Source organism: Brassica rapa, chromosome A03, assembly GCF_000309985.2.
Source record: "Brassica rapa cultivar Chiifu-401-42 chromosome A03, CAAS_Brap_v3.01, whole genome shotgun sequence".
In the NCBI taxonomy this organism is placed as follows: domain Eukaryota; kingdom Viridiplantae; phylum Streptophyta; class Magnoliopsida; order Brassicales; family Brassicaceae; genus Brassica; species Brassica rapa.
This window is the reverse complement of record NC_024797.2, coordinates 16016557-16036080: the sequence shown is the minus strand read 5'-3', so window position 1 is coordinate 16036080 and position 19524 is coordinate 16016557. Positions and strand designations below refer to the sequence as shown.

General features: G+C 36.5%; 1 protein-coding gene, 1 long non-coding RNA gene and 2 other non-coding genes across 4 annotated transcripts; 2 read left to right on the top strand and 2 right to left on the bottom strand.

The window, feature by feature from the left end:
* The first annotated feature begins 3647 nt into the window (after window positions 1–3647).
* Window positions 3648–18545, top strand: LOC103860125. The gene is made up of 14 exons (XM_018657264.2): window positions 3648–3870; window positions 3937–4262; window positions 4357–4688; window positions 4774–5014; window positions 5202–5338; window positions 5650–5982; window positions 6065–6110; window positions 6202–6385; window positions 6582–6902; window positions 6987–7102; window positions 10073–10495; window positions 15047–15156; window positions 15240–15460; window positions 15648–18545. The coding sequence occupies exons 10-14, from the start codon at window positions 7082–7084 to the stop codon at window positions 16079–16081; spliced, it is 1209 nt and encodes a 402-aa protein (XP_018512780.1). The 5' UTR covers window positions 3648–3870; window positions 3937–4262; window positions 4357–4688; window positions 4774–5014; window positions 5202–5338; window positions 5650–5982; window positions 6065–6110; window positions 6202–6385; window positions 6582–6902; window positions 6987–7081; the 3' UTR covers window positions 16082–18545.
* Window positions 10823–15049, bottom strand: LOC108871140. The gene is made up of 2 exons (XR_004456432.1): window positions 14454–15049; window positions 10823–14260 (listed from the first exon to the last, which is right to left on the bottom strand). It is a non-coding gene; the product is annotated as an uncharacterized LOC108871140 (long non-coding RNA).
* On the top strand, window positions 16507–16578 carry TRNAP-CGG. Its single transcript has one exon. It is a non-coding gene; the product is annotated as a tRNA-Pro (tRNA).
* LOC117133295 lies at window positions 17482–17643 on the bottom strand. Its single transcript, XR_004457096.1, has one exon. It is a non-coding gene; the product is annotated as a U1 spliceosomal RNA (small nuclear RNA).
* Window positions 18546–19524: the final 979 nt, after the last annotated feature.

Genomic DNA, 19524 nt, shown 5'->3' with positions numbered 1-19524 from the left:
GTTAGAAAGCTCCACAAGTTCCAATTGTTTGTCAGTTTTTTTTTTCTTTTGTTGAATAATAATACACATTTTGTAAATTGCTACAAAGTCTCAAACTATATACAGAGTTCCCAGGGTCTAAACTACTTGTCCCATTTAACAGTTCACTACAGGAAATAAGGGTTTTGATGGCACCGCTAAAGCGCTATAAGACGCTACCATAGCGTTGTAGAAAGCGCTCCAATATCGCCCGCGATAATAGGTCTCGTACATTTCATAGCGGATTTTTGTTGTGCTATTGATATTTTATTATTAATAGCGGTTCTTGATATGCAATTGTAAATTTGTATTATAGCGTCGCCAAAATGATATTATAAGTTTTTAACTATAGCATTTTTTAAAATTAAATATAGCGATTTGTAATTACTATTGTCGTCTCACGAAGAACACCTTGGGAGAGAAAATGCAGAGACGATATTCTTTTGTTTTAATGAAAAAGTACTAAATATTCTTTGCTTTGGTCAAAGATATATTTCCCACAAAATTTATCATTCGCGGGTTTTAATAAAAAAATAAGCGGTCGAGGATACCATAACGATTATTCTTTCTCAGTGCTATAATCTAAAGATCAAAATCCCAAAAACATGCGCGCTTGCAAATTTCATTTTGCCGCTCCAGATATAATAGCTTTTTACTTAAAGAAACGCTATTATATTTCTAGCCACAAACATACAATAGCACAAACTTCTTTTCCGCTATATTACATTGCTATTAAAACCCTTATTTCCTGTAGTGGTTGCACGCTAAGGGGCATCCGCAGAAGTGCATGCAGTATATATGGGTTAATGTTACTTACACTGAAGTTACTAAATCTTTGGCCAAGACCGAAGGTTGAAAAAATGAAGTTGGCTGATATTATGAAGATACTCTGAATCAGCAACTGGAGTTTCAATAGTCTATTATCAAGTGGAGGAATCAACCTTGTTTGCTTTGCTTTTACGATGGGGGGGTTTGTGATAATCTTTGAGATGTGACATCAAATGTAGAAAAGCAAACTCTGGGGCATATTGAAAAGGGGCCAATCAAGATTTTCATATTTTGACTACTTTATATCAAAATCCATCCAAACACACAAAATCTGATAATGAGATGACAGCCCTACAATATCTTAGGTTCGATCAAGCGATCCTAAAATCTTCATCTTCTTTTTGCGGTTGCAATTATTAATTCATATCGAACTCTAAGCTCGACTTGGATACTTTAGGTAAGTAACAAATTTTTTTTTTAAAGTACAGAACTAAAGATTGATTAGACAATGTTTGAAATGCATATATAGGTTAATGATTAGTTATAAATGTTTTTCAAGAACAAAGAGCTACAAAAATGATTACTCGTAATTTTCTTTTCGTGGATCATACGTGGCAATAGTTTATTCACATTGCTTATAGAGATTAACAGATTTTATCATAATGTAAAGGAGATTTTATATGAGAGAATGAGTCATCAAACCATTTTTGAGCTGAGGAAGGATAGGTAGATATCTTGTGGTACGGTAGAGAATCTGAAGATGCATGAACCATAACCATGGCTGGCAATAAAGAACATAAAGTAATGTATAACATGAGAGAGTCACAATTATTTAGTACTCCATAAATGGAAAGCCACTAAAAAGGCAATACGGACGGTACCCTACAAAGATTTCAAGCACACATATGCTCCATGCTTGCGTCATCGACACATATTTTTCATAATATGATATTACGTGTATCTGTATCAGTATAGCATCTACATATACAAGAAAAAAACGTGTGAATTTGAGTGTTATAGTTATAGAGTATATGTATATATAATAAGTGTGGGCGTGTCTCTTATAAACCTCTATCAACCAATCAATGTGTGTTAAATGCCTAATAAGCCAAAATATGTGATAGTCTGACGTTGATAGTGGAGTCTTTCGCGCTTTCCTTTTCAAGTCGTGTGGATAACTAATCAAAAATAATATGTATGCATATTCAATCTAGTGATCACAAATTTTAGTAGGAACCATATATACATGCTAAAGGATTACAATTTGGTTATTATAAACGATTAAAATCTAATTGTTGTGGTTAAATGGTCGGCAAAACCTGAAAATATATTACTAACGCCTTCTTTGAAACAAAAATCAAGGCACATGTAATTTATTTAATAGGTCATTAATTAGCAGGCAATCCAGCTATCACATGCATTATTCATAAAACTTTCCGAACTTGAGTAAGACCATGCAGTGATTTTTCAAATAAAATTTCATACTAACACTATATTTTTAGGAATACTTTCGGCCCTAGCCAGATTAACTGATAGGATTTATCAAAAATAATATAATATGGGCCAAAATCATTCAAACAAAAAAGTAGTCTCTTAAGATATGATGATGTTATATTCCAATCGGTGCGTTTTTGTTAAGTTTGCAAACTTTAGGGGTTTGAACATACACCTCCAAAGTTCTATGTATTGATCAATAATTGTTTTATTTCATGTTTAATAGCTCTCTTTGAGACACAAAATCTGATGTGTATCTAAACCTCATGAACTAATTATGTCATATCATTTCAGATTCTCTGACGTCGCCTTAGAAAATATATTTTAAAGGTAAAATTTAGATTTGAGAATGATTATACAATTACATTTAATCAAATATACAATGATTGGATCATCCTTTTTCGTGTAAAGACAAACTATACACAAAATAGTTAGAAAAGTTGGAAATCTAAGTGATGCACGCGTGGTGATGGCTTATGGCTATTGGTTGCAGCTTTGTTAAACTTTAATCATCAATTAAATTATCATTTTTCTCGTTGTAAGATTTAGATGTAACTTTGATGATTTGTAAACAGGTTAGACAAATAACAGATTTATGGTACAAATTTTATATAATTTTTATACAGTTTTGAACGAATAGGTTATTTTATTTTGTGATATCACAAAAATCATATTATTATTTGTCTAGATAAACTTGATCTCAAAAAACACAGTATATATTCCCTAAGCTAGGCAATATCTGAATAAGCTGTGACAAAGGAAAGCCAACAAAAGGCAAAAGCCAAAACAAAACCAGAGAGGTGTTGATATTATTAATTCGATGGATACAAGGGAAGAAGAATCTCAAGATGACCCTAGCAGAGTAGATGTATGTACTTTGCTCTGTTATCTCTCTTTCTATGCATTATTGTACTCTGTTTCATTTTTTTTTTTTTTGTGCAAACATAACTTCATTAGATAAAATTTAAATTGTGTTTACAGCCCAAAGGGCCTGCTTAGCTAATTGATCAGCCCAAACATTAGCTGATCGTGGAATGAACTTAAAAGCGATGGAGTTAAAGAGAGAAGAGAGTTGGTAGATGTCATTCAAAGCTCCAAAGATCTCCAAATTCATCATCTTCTTGTTGATGGTTTGCATAAGCTTCTGTGAATCTGAGAATATTGAGACAGATTGAATGTTGCGAGAGAGGGCAAAGGTTAGGGCGGAGCGAACCGCCAAGGTTTCTGCCATTAGGGGCGATGAGACTGAGGTCTCTGTCGCTGTATGTTGTGATGAAGATTCCAGATCATCAATGATCCAACCAAGTCCTGCGAATCCCGACGAGGAGTTCCAAGCAGCGTCTGTGAAGATCGTGCAGCCTCCGGGTTTGCTAGGGTTTGGTTCGCACCTGATCAAAGGGCTCGACAATATCAGTGGAGGGGGTGATTGTGCTCTCTGCCATTCTCTAGCATCAGAGATAGCTTTTTGGATAGTTTCTTCAGGGGAAAAACTTCTTTTCTCAAAGATAAGGTGATTCCTCGACCGCCAGAGAGACCAGCAGATCCAAGCTGCAAGTGATCCCGGTTCTATCCCCACTGGTGGTAACGACGGTAACTTTCTAACCCGTTCCCACCCTTCTTTAAAATTCCCTAACGCAGCAGAATTTATATCGATAGGAAAAGGAGCTAACTTCCATACCTTGTCTGCAAAAGGGCATTGGAATAGGAGGTGGTGTACTGATTCAACGGCTTTGCATCTCGTGCAGAGGGCCGAGACCGGGATGTTGCGGACGGCGAACTGTTCTCCTACTGGCAGCGCACCAAGTAGGGATTTCCAGAGGAAAACTTTGATCTTCTCGGAGGTTTTGATGTTCCACACACTAGGGAACCAATCCACTGCAGAAGCGGGATTTTGAGGAAGGTTTGCTGTCTTCTCTTGAGAAACTGTCAAATAGCCTGATCGAGTAGTGTATTCCCCCGTGGGGTTTTTCATCCAGACCAAGGTATCTTCGATTCTTAGAGTACTTGGTTTTATCTTCAGTATTTGCTCCTTGTGGAATGGAAGACAGCGCTCAATCTGTTCTATATTCCATTCAGATGTCTCTTGGTGGATGAGGTCCGAAACTTTGAGGCTTTGCATACCTTCTGGTACTGGCCCAAAGGGTCTCATCTGTTCACTGTGTGAGAGCCAAGCATCTTCCCAGGCGTTTATCGACTCTCCTGTCCCCACCATCCACCCTAGTTGTTTCTTAAGTAGGTCTCTGCCTATGAGCACGCTTTTCCAGCCATGGGAGGCGTTCTGTGGTGCCTCACACTTCAGGAAAGAATCCTTTTGGCAATATTTTCCCAGTAGGCAACGAGCGAGAAGGCCCGAGGGATTCTTTAGTATGCGCCATCCCAGTTTCCCCAGTAGTGCGTCATTGAACATGGTAACATCTTTAAACCCCAACCCTCCATTTTTCTTTGGCCTAGCCATCTGATCCCAAGATATCCATGAAACTTTTCTTTTTCCAGGTTCTGTGTCCCACCAGAATCTTGTGAGGGTAGATTGGATATTTGAGCAGACCGATTGCGGGATCTTGAAGCATGACATGGTGTGTGAGGACATTGGAGAGAGCACACTTTTCACCATGATCATCTTTCCGGCATTTGATAAGAACTTTGACGACCAGCTAGAGGCTCTTTGCTGTATTCTTCCTACCACAGAGGCGAAGACATCCTTCTTTTTCCTTCCAAAATACTCAGGGAGCCCTAAGTACTTTCCCATTCCTCCTTCCTTCTCAATTCCCAGTACATTTTTCATCATGTCTCGTGTCTCTGTGGATGTCTTTCTCGAGAAGAAAACGGATGATTTATCCTTGTTTATTAGCTGCCCCGAGACTGCTTCGTAGGTTGAGAGCAAAGCCTTCAATGACTCTGCATTCTTTCTATTTGCTTTGCAGAAAAACATAGTGTCATCAGCAAAAAGGAGATGGTTGAGGCTTGGGCTGTGAGTTGCTATGGATACTCCTTTCATGAGGCCCTTTGCTTGAGCGCTTACACAAAGCCCTGTCAATACTTCAGAACAGATTATAAACAGGTATGGCGACAGTGGGTCACCCTGTCTTATTCCCCTTCCCGGTTTGACAAAACCCCTTGTAGCTCCATTGATGATAAATGTGTAGCTCACTGTAGATAGGCATTGCATAATCCAGCTCGTGAAAATAGGGTGGAAATTCATCTGATTCATAACCTGGCTGATAAAAACCCACTCTAGCCTATCATAGGCTTTACTCATATCAGTCTTGATAGCCATTGATAGATGCTTCTCCGCTTTTGAGTTCTTGAGGTAGTGTAGTACCTCGTGAGTTATTAGAACATTATCTGATATTGCTCTTTTTGGAACAAAAGCAGACTGAGTCTCGGATATGAGGGAGTGAAGGATAGGTTGTATACGCCTGGAGAGCAGTTTGGAGATTGTTTTGTAGTACACATTACAGAAGGCGATCGGTCTGTAATCCGCCACAGCCCTTGCCCCCTGTCCTTTCGGGATCAATCTCACGTGTGTCTCATTAATCGATTTCGGCATGAGACCAGATGTGAAGAACGTTTGGACTTCTTTTATCAAATCTCTTCCCACTACTTCCCAGTTGGACTGAAAGAAGCAAGCAGAGAATCCATCTGGACCTGGGGCTTTCTCAGGGTGGATGGAGAAGAGGGCATTCTTTATTTCCTCTGCAGAAGGTATTGAAATAAGCTCCTCGTTCTGTTCACTGTTGACTCTAGGGCTGATTGCCTCTGCTATGGTTTCTTTCATGATCTCCAGGTTGCAAACTTTTGGAGTGAAGAGGTTACTGAAGTAGTTCTCAATGGTATCTGCTATTTCCTCTTCTTTATAAACCTCCAATCCCTCTTCATTTTCAATCATTGCAAACTTATTGATGGCTTTTCGTTTCTTTGTAGATGCATGGAAAAAGCCCGTGTTCTTATCCCCAAGGTGCAACCAAATTTGTCTACTGCGCTGCTTCCAGTAGTTCTCTTCGGCTCTGTAGGCTTCCAGCAGCTCCTCTTTCTGTTTTTCCAGGAGCTCCACATCCGGCTGCAAGGAGATTGTCTGCTCTTCAATCGATCTCTTTAGTTGATCCAGGTTTGCTCTGTTCGCATCTCTCTGTCGTTTTGACCAACTTATGATCGCAGTTCTACAACTGTCAATTTTTTGCTTAACCCTGAGTTGAGTGTTGTGAATCCATGTGTCTTCAATAAGCTTCTTCACTTCCAAATTCGTGTTTAGACGTCTATCATATCTAAATATGCCCTTTTTCTTCTTGCGCAATGGTTCAAAGAAAGTTATGATGGGTCTGTGATCCGAGCTGTCAAACCGGAGGTATTCACATCTCCCCGAAGGGTATGTCTCTGCCCAGGAGCTATTAGCAAGTGCTCTATCTAATCTGCATTTCACCTCATGTGTGTATCTAGTCCCTTTCCAAGAGAGGCATTCACCTTCGTGTTGGAGATCATAGAGGTCTCCTTCCTCAAGGAAGACTCTGAAGTCAAGAAAGGAGGCTTCTGTTCTCTCTGGCCCCCCTTGCTTTTCATGATTTCCTGATATGTCGTTGAAGTCTCCAGTTACTAGCCAAGCAGAATTCCTGAGGAAGGCTAGAGAGGTTAGATAATCCAAAGTCTGCTTCCTCCTTTTTTTATCAGTATTTCCATATATGAAAGTCAAATAGGAAATATTTCCTTCATAGGTGATCCTTGTATCAAAGTAGTTGTTACAGGAGGAAATGATCTCGAGGTTGAGCCATTCCTTCCAAAGGATCGCAAGCCCACCTCCTGCAACTCCATGTGGGGGGATCGTTTTCAGGTTAGTGAAACCCAACTTCTCTAATTTCTTAGCTACCACATGGTGGGGATTTTTGGTTTCCGAGAGAAAGATAACATCGGGATCATATTCTCTACAGATCTCTCGGATTCTTTGGACTGTCCAAGGGTTCCCCAGCCCTTGGCAGTTCCATGCTAGTACTTTTAAGGAAGAGGAGAGGGCGGATTTTGAAAATCCAGCCCTGTATCTCTGCGAGAAGAGCCCGCAGCTGTCGTTGAGGTTCTTTGGGCTCTGTTTGAGGTCCCTGCTCTGCTCTGGTTTGTCTTCTTTAATCCCATTTTGGTCGCTTTCTCCTCATTACGAGGGATTCTTTTAGATCTGTTCTCCTCTCTAGGAGGGATTATTTTATTACTTCGTGTGTCCTTCAAGATTCTCCTCTTACGAATTCCTGCGTTAACCATGGCTAGGGATAACGGAGTAGTTCGTCTCAGAGGGGTTTTTGCCGCTTTCCTTTTACGGCCTGATTGCAGAGACAAAGGTGCAGCTCTGGCTTGGGGGGAGGTTAAAGACCCCAGTCGATTGAAAGCAGACTGAGATTCACTTATCGGGCCCAATCTCTGTGATACAGGAATTCGATCCGGAGATGCTTCAGGTACTCTAATAACCTCCTCAATTCTTTGGGATTCCAAGCTATTTCTCACCAGGCTAGTTGCTGCTTCTTCTAATTCTCCTTGCTCCTCTGCTTGTCTTAGACGTTCTTTCCGTGCTGCACTTTCTGTGGGGTCCTGGCAGTTTGAGTACTGTTCCATGTAATCTCTGATTTCCTTCCTCGCCAAGTCAAGGATTTCCACAGGGATATTAGCAGGGGGATGATGTGGATCCTTGGTTTCGCCGGGTGGGATGACGTGAGGCCTCGAGGATTCTGATAACTCCAGATTAGCAGGTTGGGTTTCTTTGTTCTTTTGCTTTTCAACCCACAGCGCCTTTGCTGACTGTAGATGGCGCGATGAATGACTATGATCCCTGTATTCATGTCTTCTGTACTCAAGAGATTGATAAGAGTTTAAGCTATGCTCTCTTCTTATAGGGCCGTAGTTTGTCTCCCCTCGACGTTGGCCTCTTGCTGAGATGGTTCTCTCCGTAGAAGGAGGATTTCTATACTTGTATGACTCCGAGGGTCTCTCATATCTTCTGTTGTATCTTTCAGATTCAATGTTGGAGCTTCCTCTGACCTTAGCCCTCTCAGCATTTCGGTGATGGTACTGAGAGGATGATCTCTTTGAATATGAGGGTTCACTAGGAGACTCTCTGTGAGGAGGCTTGGGTTTGGGAGAGGGTTGGCGCTCTTGTCGGTCTTTAGAGGGAGCAAGAGGAAGTTGTTTTTCCGGGCAATCTGCTATATCATGGCAGAGGCTGGAGCAGGAGCTGCAATGGTTCTGGAATTTTTCATAAACTAGAGAGATTTCTAGCTCCTGTCCATTATCAAACTCCAGGGTAGTTTTACGAATGAGGGGCTGTAGTCCGTTGATGTAGACCCTCATTCTAGCCACAGTATTGGTTATCTCCGCAACCTCAAAAATTCCAATGTCTCTTGCAATACACTCTAATAGCTCAGGCGACCAGAGGTGGAGTGGCGCGCCTTGAATCTGGATCCAGAACGGAATCTGGTTTGGGAAGGAAGGAGAGAGTGAAGGCTCCCAACGCTGGAGAATGACCATCCAGTGCGCAAAATGGTATGGTTGGTTTTCTAGGACTTTTGCAAGATCTTCTTCTGAAGCAAACTGGAATTGGAAGCATCCTTGGCCCAGATCTGCACCTACCGGCCTTGATTTGCACTTCCAGTGGTCAGAGAGAAAGGGAATGAGTGACCAGATTCTTTGTACCTTCGGGTTGGTCAGTCGACCCACCAGCGTGAGTGAATGCTTTCTGATGAGCTCAGTGCTATCAAAAGCAGGGACTCTTACTCGAGCAGTACGTGGGGGTGGGGGGGGAGGATCAACCGGTCCTTTTCCTTTCTCGGCGTAAGAGAGTCTTCGGTGCATGACGTTAGTGGTATGGTTCTTACTCTGACAAAGCTTTTGGAATCTGTTTAAAGAAGGTCTTTGCTGGAAAAGCTTTCTTCGACACTATCACCCGAGATACGTGCTAAGTAGAGAACGGATCTTCTCACTGAGGGACTTGAGGTAGAGAGAGGGTTCTATAGATTATCAACTTATATTGGGTGGTTCCATCCTTCTGAGGTGTCGCCGGTGGCGGTGGAGGTGAGCAACGGTCCCGCCGACCACGGGTCGGGGGAAGAACCCGGCGTGTAAACCGTCAAGAGCTCCTAATATCCACCAGATATTCCCAAAGAGGGAATAATTTGAAATGAGCAGCTTAAAATCTTCTGGGTATAAGGATGGAAAATCTCCTACTCTGTTTCATTATTTGTTATATCTCCTACTCTGTTCTTTGTTCTGCTTCATTTTTTTTTTGTTGGTAATGTTTTCAAATAGTTTAAGCTTTGCACTATTCTAGAACAATTAGAACAATTAGGATTTAGGTTTCAAGTTGTTATAAAAATTGTTCTATAATCTAAGGTTATTGGTTTTACATATAATTTATATTTACTAACAACAAAACTATTTCTTCTTTGAAGAAACTCCCTTACAATAACTTAAAATTTGTAATATTAGGTACTTGTCTTTTTTATTTGTGAAACACGTAGTTAGATTTCTTATGTTTAGAAGGTTGATTGGCAAGTGATTTAGGAGTTTTCCACAATCCATATTATTTCTAAAAACAATATCTTCCAATCATATGATTTATAAAGATATTCTAGATTTATAATGATTTTCTAGAACTTTGATTTTATCTTTCCTACTTTTTCATTCTTTTTGGTTGTAAAAAAAAATCAAAATCTCCAGAGTATATATTTTGACTTAATATTTACAAGTTAATAACTAAAAATTGCAAACCTACGACCAAAATCTTACATCTATTTATGATATAATCTCTAATTTGTTTTTTCAGGGTCTATTTCCACCTCTAAACTTGCTTTTTACACCAACTCCGGAATTGATTGCCTTGATTGAGATCGAACTGCAACAAGACTACTCAAGTCCTCATCAACAAAACTTTCATTACACCACAGAGCACCCAAAGACCTTAACACCTTCTGAGACTCCTAAAAACCATGAAAAACTAAAGGCTGTGGATTCTCAAATCTACAAGATCACAATTGGTCAATGGACTCACACGCGGGTCTACCCGGATGATATTAAGGCGAAATTCTATTTTGCAAAGAAGAGAATTATTTGGGAGATTCTAGACGATGTAGAAACAGGAACACAAGTGGAGAGGCTGAAGAGAAAGATTGAGAGCCAATGGTCTGATGTCTTGTCTTTCAGAGCAACATATAATTCAAATGATGGAGCTGGAATACTAGAAGTCGAGGTATTATACAATAACTAGTGGTTTGTCCGCGCTACGCGCGGGATGCTTGCCATTTGTATTTTTTAACAAAAAGCATTTGTCATTAGATTCATTTGTTTTAATTCGAAAATCAACGTTTGTAGTTGTTTTCTATGTTGACGTACTTCTTTTTATTAGTTAAATTATTGATCGGTTAATGGATCCGCTAGTTTTAGAGAAGCGAGATTATGAAATTAGTTTAGTGTATGGTGGCAGTGTGTATAATACAAAATGTATTTTGTATTTGTTTACATGCAGTTCAGGATTTATTTTAGTGCTAGTTTGAGTTTAAACGGAGTCGTGTTAACCTATTATTCAATGTTCTATTCATTCCAGTAAAGAAAAGTCATACATTTAACACAAAATATTTAAGATATATCAATAGAAAATAAAAATCTGAGACAATGTTCTTGTTGTTATGGATAGAACCGATATACCTATTTAGTCGACTAATATAACCGGTGGAAATGGGAGATCCCTGGTGGTAGCAGAGGTTTTTGATAACGATAACTCCGTGCTTAAAAAACCCGACCAAGGATCACATTCATATAAACACTTCTTCCACCAACAACGGAGATTTACCTAGTTATGTAAATATTCACTTATAGAAATCTACATATTCCCACCAAATTCTAGGAAGTGCCTTTTTCTGTTTACTCAGGTTTTGATTGGTAACCTTGCTAAATGGTGGAATGACATCTTAAACGCGATTCTGCAAATATTTTACTAATAAAAAAAGAAGTTGCAGAATAAAAGAAAAAAAAACTAAAACACAAAAAAGTTTCATTAACTGACAAAGTGATTTTAGTTGGTTATTTACAAAATTAAGACTTTCATATTATTAATTTATATGATAATACCATTTTAAAATTTAAATAAATAGCAGTAATTTTTTAATGCTAAATAGTCATGTTGTATATAAATTTATTCTATAATTTGTTTTAAAATTTATAAAATGTTAATCTGTTATTAAAACGTATTGAATAGCAAGTAAAAATATTTATAATAAAAAATAAAGTATGTTTTAATAAATTTAAGTTATTTTAACATTTTGTAATAATTAGTTTAATTATTGATATTTGTATTTTCTTATAACAAAATAAATACCATATGAAATATTTTAATCCATTTATCATGTATTTTTTCAGTCTCATGATTACATGAATATTTGATATCATCTACAAAATGATTATGTCCGCACATTGCTGATTTGTCATTTTTTTCTATAATTTTTGTCTAAGTGAACAGTTTTCTTAATTTTATATATTTTAATAATAAACAGTTTTGGAAACATGATAATTACCATATTTCATCTATGCAAATATTTGATATTATCTTATTTATTAATGTATTAAAATTTCTATTTGATTTTAGGTGAATCAATTATTTAATAAATAATTGAATAATATTTTATTAGATAATAAACATTTTTAAGAAAATATGATAATTATCATTTACACAACTATTTGATATTATCTAATTAATATTATATCAAAATATTCTTTTCTTATATGTCATGAAAGGATTGTATCTATATTTTTGGTAATAAAAAGTTTATTAGGGTTTAGTTTTTAAAAAAATATGTTTTATACTAATTGTAAATTTTGCTAATATGTGTTACCACAAAAGCTCATATTTATGTGCTACCAAATGAATACTGGATTACATGTCGTATGGGAAACATATAGAAAAAAACTTGCAAAGAGAAAAAAATGAATATTTTAAAACATAAGAGGTCTCCTAAATATTTTGAAAATATTGGAGGAATTATTTTTTATTAAAAATTATATTTTTGTCTATAAGATAATTCTTTTATATTTACTGTTGTTATTTTTAAAAAAAATATTTTTTCTATTATAAAAATTTAAGTACTAAGATAAAAATATTTTATAATTAAATATTAATCAAAAAAAATTCTTTAAAGAAATTTTTAAAAATACTTTTAATATGTGAATGTTTTAAAAGTTTTGACTCAGTAATAAGTATATATATTTTGATAAAAAAATTTGTCATATAGAAATAATTTGATGTTTGATTGAAGCCTTTCGAGAACATTTAAACTAATAAGATATAAACTAATAAATATGCGTAAAATAATTAGACCCGCATGTGCGGGCAAAACACCTAGTTTATTTATATATATAAGCATGAAATAAAATAGTCTTTTGGCTCTTTAATAAAATTTATTTTGGTGATTTTCCTTTTTGAAAGTTTTTTTTTTTTGTGAGAAAAATTTATATTGTCTATTTGGAAGAATTGTCAATAAACAAATATATACATATATTAAAATAAACAGCAATACAAAACGACTGCAAAAAAAAAAATATACTACACAAATTAGTGCTTTGTATTTGTATTAGTGAATATTAACAGTCTGACTTTATCAGTTGGATAGTATCGTCATTTTTGAGCTTACTCAGAAGCTATCGATGTTCGTCATCAGATATTTTCAACTCTTTACGCAAGTCTAATACCAAGACTTCTTTCTCCTAAGTTGTCAAAATGGTACAGCCAATAGAACCTATAGAGATAGTCGTCATGAGACTAACATAACCTTAATTTTCAAACCTTCATCTCCCCACCAAATTCTCTTAGTTAGACATCTACATAGCCACCATTTGATCAAATATCTCTTAACTCATATTTCAACTGCGTCAAACCATTAACAAATACTCTACAATTATTCAAGTGTTATTTAGTGTGTTTGCGTGTGTTTTTCTAAACTGAGAGGTTCAGGAAATGGAAAAAAAAAGCAAAAGATGATCGCATGAGCTTCTTCCTCTTGAACTTTCTTGGACTTGAATGGCTTGGACCCGTACTACAGATCCCCCGAGACTCTCCTCTGTTTGTCTCCAGAGGCTCCCCATTTTGATATAGGACAACATACGTAAAGTTTATTTCTGAGCAATAGAACACTATGAACATTCGAACGATGAGTTTTGGATGTTTTAGCTCTCCGGGTATTTTTCTGCAGGAGTTGTTAAGAGCTTGAGTACTATTGTCTCTCTTCTTTATTTACTTCATTTTGCTTGAGACAGAGGATCTCACTCCTGGAGAAATTGATGCCAAACGTCTAAAATGGTTTCTATTTTTAGCTCCTTTTTAACTGATGCTTCATACTTGAAGCTATAAGTGCCAACCGCAGCAACTACAGGTGGCGTTGCTATTTACCTCACAAATCTAAGTTTCGAAAAAATCACCATAAATTAGTGAAATAAAAGAAAATATATTCCTATTTAACTTTACTGCATCAGCTTTTTTATATTTTGACGGATCATACCTAGCTTGAGGAAGATGAGGAAGGTTCCCAAATAAAGAATACAACATTATCCTTGTAATTTGATTGCCTTCTTATGTATAGATTTCCGTATGCTTTCCTATAAATGAAAAGTTGCTCAATTGATATGTTTCAAAGAAAATGTTATTGAGAAACATTAAGAGTCAAGTATCAACTGGATTCTTTTGCGTCAGATTGTTTAGTTGGATAGATTCAGCTCACCAGAAACCTCCAAAATATGAGTGAGAAGTTTTCCATATAACTCCTCCTGTTTGAATACATGAAAACCGAGAAAAACGAAACTCAGTGAGAGAACTTGTGAATTGATTAGGAACATCAGATTAAACATGAATAGTGCTAAAGGACAGAAGTAGAGTAGTGAGTTACCAGGAGAGTCTATGTAATTGTTCCACTCAGAAACACGGTCTTCTTTACCCCACTGTCATTTCACGAGCTTCTCCGAGTACCATCTGCATAATAAAAAGTAAAAGATGCAACTTTATGGTTTTGAGATTTATAGAGCAACTAAAATATTATTTAAGCATGTGTGAGCGACAGTGAAACCTTGAATCAAAGGGGAAAAAAACAAAAGAAGAAGTTTCTAAGTTGATAATGTGTACGCAATAACAACATATAATATGAATTAAGCTTTATTATGCGTACCTTTTCCGTCTGCTAAAACCATATAAGCTCGCCGCTTTTCTTCAGGTCCCTGGCCACCCAAAAGCATAGCAGACATGTGACCATCACTTGTTTACAACGGAGAGCCTTCATATCGGAAAGTGCTTCGGAATTATTTCTTGGATATGCTATCAAGAATTTGCAGTCGGCTTATGTAATGATGGTGGAATCCTGAAAGAAATTTGAACGGATTTCGTTTTGTAATTAATTAATTGGTGGTGTTTATTATTGGAGTTGTAACCGAGTCGGCGTTGAGACGATGAAGACGAAGTGGAAGAGTCAATGCGATAATAATGAACATTAGGGTAAGGCCAGATGAATATGGGCCGTTTTGTTTTTTTAGCAGCCCATAATTTTCAAATTTAATCTATTTTGCGTAAAGATGGAATGACATGGCAAAAAAAAAGTATCTAATTGGATGATTTTTCTAGCTGAGGTGGACACACTCTCTATTGAGGATATGCAACTTTTAGTATAGTATAGATTCTTATATATATATGCATGTATATCATATGTTAACACATTTTATTGCAAATATTGAGCCTAATTAATGATTGTGAGATTTTTTTATTCAGTTGGGAAAACGTCCAACGTTCTTCATAGAGACTAATCCACAGCGGGGAAAACACACTCTGTGGAAGATCTGTCCAGATTTTACCCTAAATCAGTCTGCTTCTATATACAGGTTTCATTATCTATCTTTGATCCCTCCTTCTTAGTTTTATTTTCAATGAAAGAGATTAAAAGCCTCGCATTTATGTATAACAGGAGACATACACTTCATTTTTTCCCTGGAGATTTGCAAAAAACATTGGACAAGCTTGTGTCCGGAGATAGCTTCTGGTCAAAACTGGCTAAAGTCAGTTTCCCAACTCTACAGTCTCTTTACTTCGATTTTGGCTTCGGAGACAGCAACGACGGCTTTGGAGACAGCAACAACAATGCTGCCATCACCTTGTCTCACTACGGACACTATCAAACAGTTCCAGGTACTTAACTCTGAACCTTTTATGGGCATAGCCAGTTTAAACATTCGTATTGGCCCCAAAATTTTAAAGATCTATTATACATAGGTTGCATGCCCTTAAATTGTTTTTTTTAAGATACCTGGTCCTAAATCATTTCATATGTTAGTATATGTATTAAAATAACTTAAATAACCAATTATTTTTATAGTATTTGGTCAGGTGCCTGAGCCTGATGTAAACGTAAACTTTAACGTACCAACTGATCAGTTCTTCCCTAATGATGGGAGACAAATGAACTCATTTGTTCAAGACGTTGACTTCCCTGGGACGCAAGTTATCCAACCATCCTATCAGTTGATCGGGGGAAGGTACTTTAGTGGGACACAATTTAACAATCCGATGATCCAAGACCAAACGAGAAACACAATGGAGTTACGTGGAAATCAAGCGTATGAACAAGCATTACGTGAGACACAAGCTAGCTACATGATGTTTCAGATGGAACCGCATCTACAAGACTGCTTAGCTCAAGGAGGAGATACACAGAGCATGGAGCACATAACTCCTGATGGTAACTTTCAGACCAACAGCATATGTAATTGTGACACATGCCTCATCAACAATGGTTTAATGCCTCACTGATTTGTTGGTACAAGTATGTATACCACTAAAGGTCTAGCTTTGTCTTTCTCTGCTACATCTTCCATATAACTCTTGTGTTTTTTTTTTCAAATTTCTCTTGGGGTCTTGTATTGCAGAAAGTGTGTAACTTCAAAACTGCATTTGGTACAAATTAGAACCCTAACTTCTAAAATTCTTATTTGCCGATCATTGATTTATTATATTGAAGAGGCACTATACGTACGGTTTTCCTCATTTATGTGATTTAAGTAGTTTGCTGAATTTTGCCCCCAAAAAAAAGTAGTGTGATGAATTTTTAACCGGCCTGTGGGAGACAAATATCATTAGCAGATATACCAATGTGGATTACAGGTTTTTGCTTGTGTTTTAGAGGATTACAAAGAAGATAATATCTTTTTCTTCTAACGCTATGTACTATCAGTCTAGGGTGTTTGGTCTAGTGGTATGATTCTCGCTTCGGGTGCGAGAGGTCCCGAGTTCGATTCTCGGAACACCCCACACAATAAAATTTTAGTCCCTCCAAACTGTCACAGAGACACCTTTCTGTTTCTACATGATGAACACAACTCCACGCCCTATCTTGTTTTCCCTCACATCACCAGAACGAAGTATACACAATTTCTTTTACTATTTTCCATTTGAGAGATACTCAGGGAATGTTTCTAATCATGTTGAATACTGTGAAACTAGACCAGATGAAGATTCCTTCTAGAAGACCACCAGGTAATTAGAAACACAAGAGAAGATCATTATTTAACTAATTCAGACACAACCCCTTTTCCTGGGTCACAAGAAAATCTCCTTTAAGATTAAGAGCACTAGCATGATGAAGCAGATAATGACAAGAACAATTTTAGGTTTACCTTTTGTACGTTCTGCCTATGGAGATTCACAAAGCGAGTCATGAAACGTTGAGAGAGAGGGTTATATATTCTGGTCTTAAACAATTTTAGGTTTACCTTTTGCAGCTGTTTGAGTCCCATCTTCAACTGTACTAGAAACGTTATGGATGCTATTGTCAAATCGATCAACTATCGTACCCTATTACGAGAAGTTTTTTGCTTTTAAATTATTGTATTTCTGGAGTAAGTGACTTAGACGCTGGAACACAATTAAGAGTGTTAAGCCCCTTGCACGCTGAATGTTCACTGAAATCTCCTCAGAGACATCAACCCAATCTGGTGGCAACTCCACTGTTATTGTTCCTCTACAGTTACATAGGAGGAAGGTTTCAGCTTTAACAGCATTTAATAACTACTGCTCTCTTGATAATCCAGTAGAAACATTGTTCTGCTTCAGACAACAACTTACGTCAAAACAAATGTTATTTATCAACTCACACTAGTAGCTTTTATGTCTCTCTTAGTTCTATACAAAAAAGCTATACACTGAAATTATTGGTGGGGGCTGCGCGGACGCAAACCCCCTCTGCCACAAATAATGACGTAAGCTCTTCCACTTGGGAAGACTTTAAGCTAAGCGCCCTTCCTAAGTGCAATGGAAGTCACTAGCCTAGGCCACTCGTCTTCTTGATCACGAGTTGACCCCGTCCAGGTAAGTAATTTGCTGGAACACACGAGTGTCCAATTTATAGTGAGCTTCTCAAGGGTCCTTCTTTTCCCGTAAGCGATGTGGGACTTTGTTTGAGTTTCACACTCTCCGCTGTTCTAATTTTCTTAAGAAGCATCGTGTGCCGTTTTATTGCTCCTCTTGTCTGACGGGCTAACTAAAAAAGCGAAACAGTAAGGCCTTTCTTTACTTGTTTACGTTCTATAGTGGGCTGGGTGGGTGTCTTAGTGGCCCAAAATCAATTTGTTATAAAATGTCATCATTTTCCGAATTTGACCGACTTAAATTATTTAAATTTAATAGTGTTGGCTAAAGCCATAGCTAACCTAGAGATTAAACAAGAACACCTTTAAAATTATGTGATCGACATGGTTCATGAGTTATGTAATATGTAGGTTTAAAGCAATAATCCGCATGGTTCATGAGTTTTGTAGATCTCTAAGTTATAAATATATATGTAGGTTGAAATTCAACTAACTAGGAAGTTATTTTTATTTTTATTTTTTTGAAACAACTACGAAGTTATTTAGAGAACGACTTTTAAATTGTTTGAGTTTGAGTGGAAAGATAAGCTAGAAACGAGTGTCTCACGGATTCAACTATTCAAACTTTATAATTGATTTGGCATTTGCTATGATACTAACAAGTGCAAACGTTTTCTTTCACCGGTTTTTCTACAAATTAAGATCGTGAACAAATCTAAAGTTTTTTAAAACATTAGTTAAAGTACATTATAAGGGTATTAATTCCCCCAATGATGTGGATTGCATGTCCAACAAAATAGTATATAATGCGGAAGACTAATTGTATTAGTTTAATAATTTATAAACAGGATAAAAACGAAAGTGGGATTATTTTTCTTGGCCAAAACGATCAAAACCTAAAGTAAGAAAAAAGACCTAAAAGTAATGTTCTTTTAGTTCATTCACTACCGTAAACGTATACACTAGACTTCCACTTCGTTGTACTTAGTTCGTGCATTCAAGTGGAACGCATATGCAGATCTACCTCATATAATATGCGTATTAAAAAGTTTGATAGCCAATGTCCCATATTTTAAATCTCTTATTTTATTTTGGAATAAAGAATATTTATTAAAATATATAGTTGGTGATTAGTCATTCCGTAGTTTTTTGGAAGTTTATGAAAAAAGTGGAGCCGTCATGTGACTTAAAATAAATAAATCGTATAAGAGAATAGGATGAATATATGTTTAGAAAATGAGATATATATTAATTCGTCTCTAAAGGTAAAATTTATGTTTGAATACGGTAAAATTATACTGCGGTTCCTTTACCAATATTGAAAAAATCTATACATATAGTAATTGAATTTAGAAGTATAAACGATTTGAAATGAGCTATTTACGCACTCTTCCTCTATCAAGTGCACTTAAATGGTAGATCACTAATCCAAACAAAAAGTTGTGGTTGTGGTCCATATCTTTAAGATAGAATAATTGCAAGTTAAAACTAGATTTGAAATGAGCTTCTACATAATGAAAGTAGATATTTTTGTTAAAAGATAGTAGAAGTTAATTAACAAGTTCACAATTCAAATGATTAATGTGTTAGCGAAGAGAGAGAGATGGTAGTGGAATAAGCTTAAGCTCCACGTACAGAAGTACATATAAACAAAACCAAACACTAATTAAACCTAACCAACTAAACTATATTGTATGTCTATATAATCTTTATTTCGTTTATATCATATTCAGTTGTAGTATCTTCTTATATTTTTAACGTTACTTTCCTTTTTGCATTTACGGTTTACATTTGCATGCTAAGCTTTGTGTGTTTACATAAAAAGAAAATAGCTATATCTAAGACTTGCACTATCTTTAGCATTTTAAACAATGCCAATTGTCAATTAAC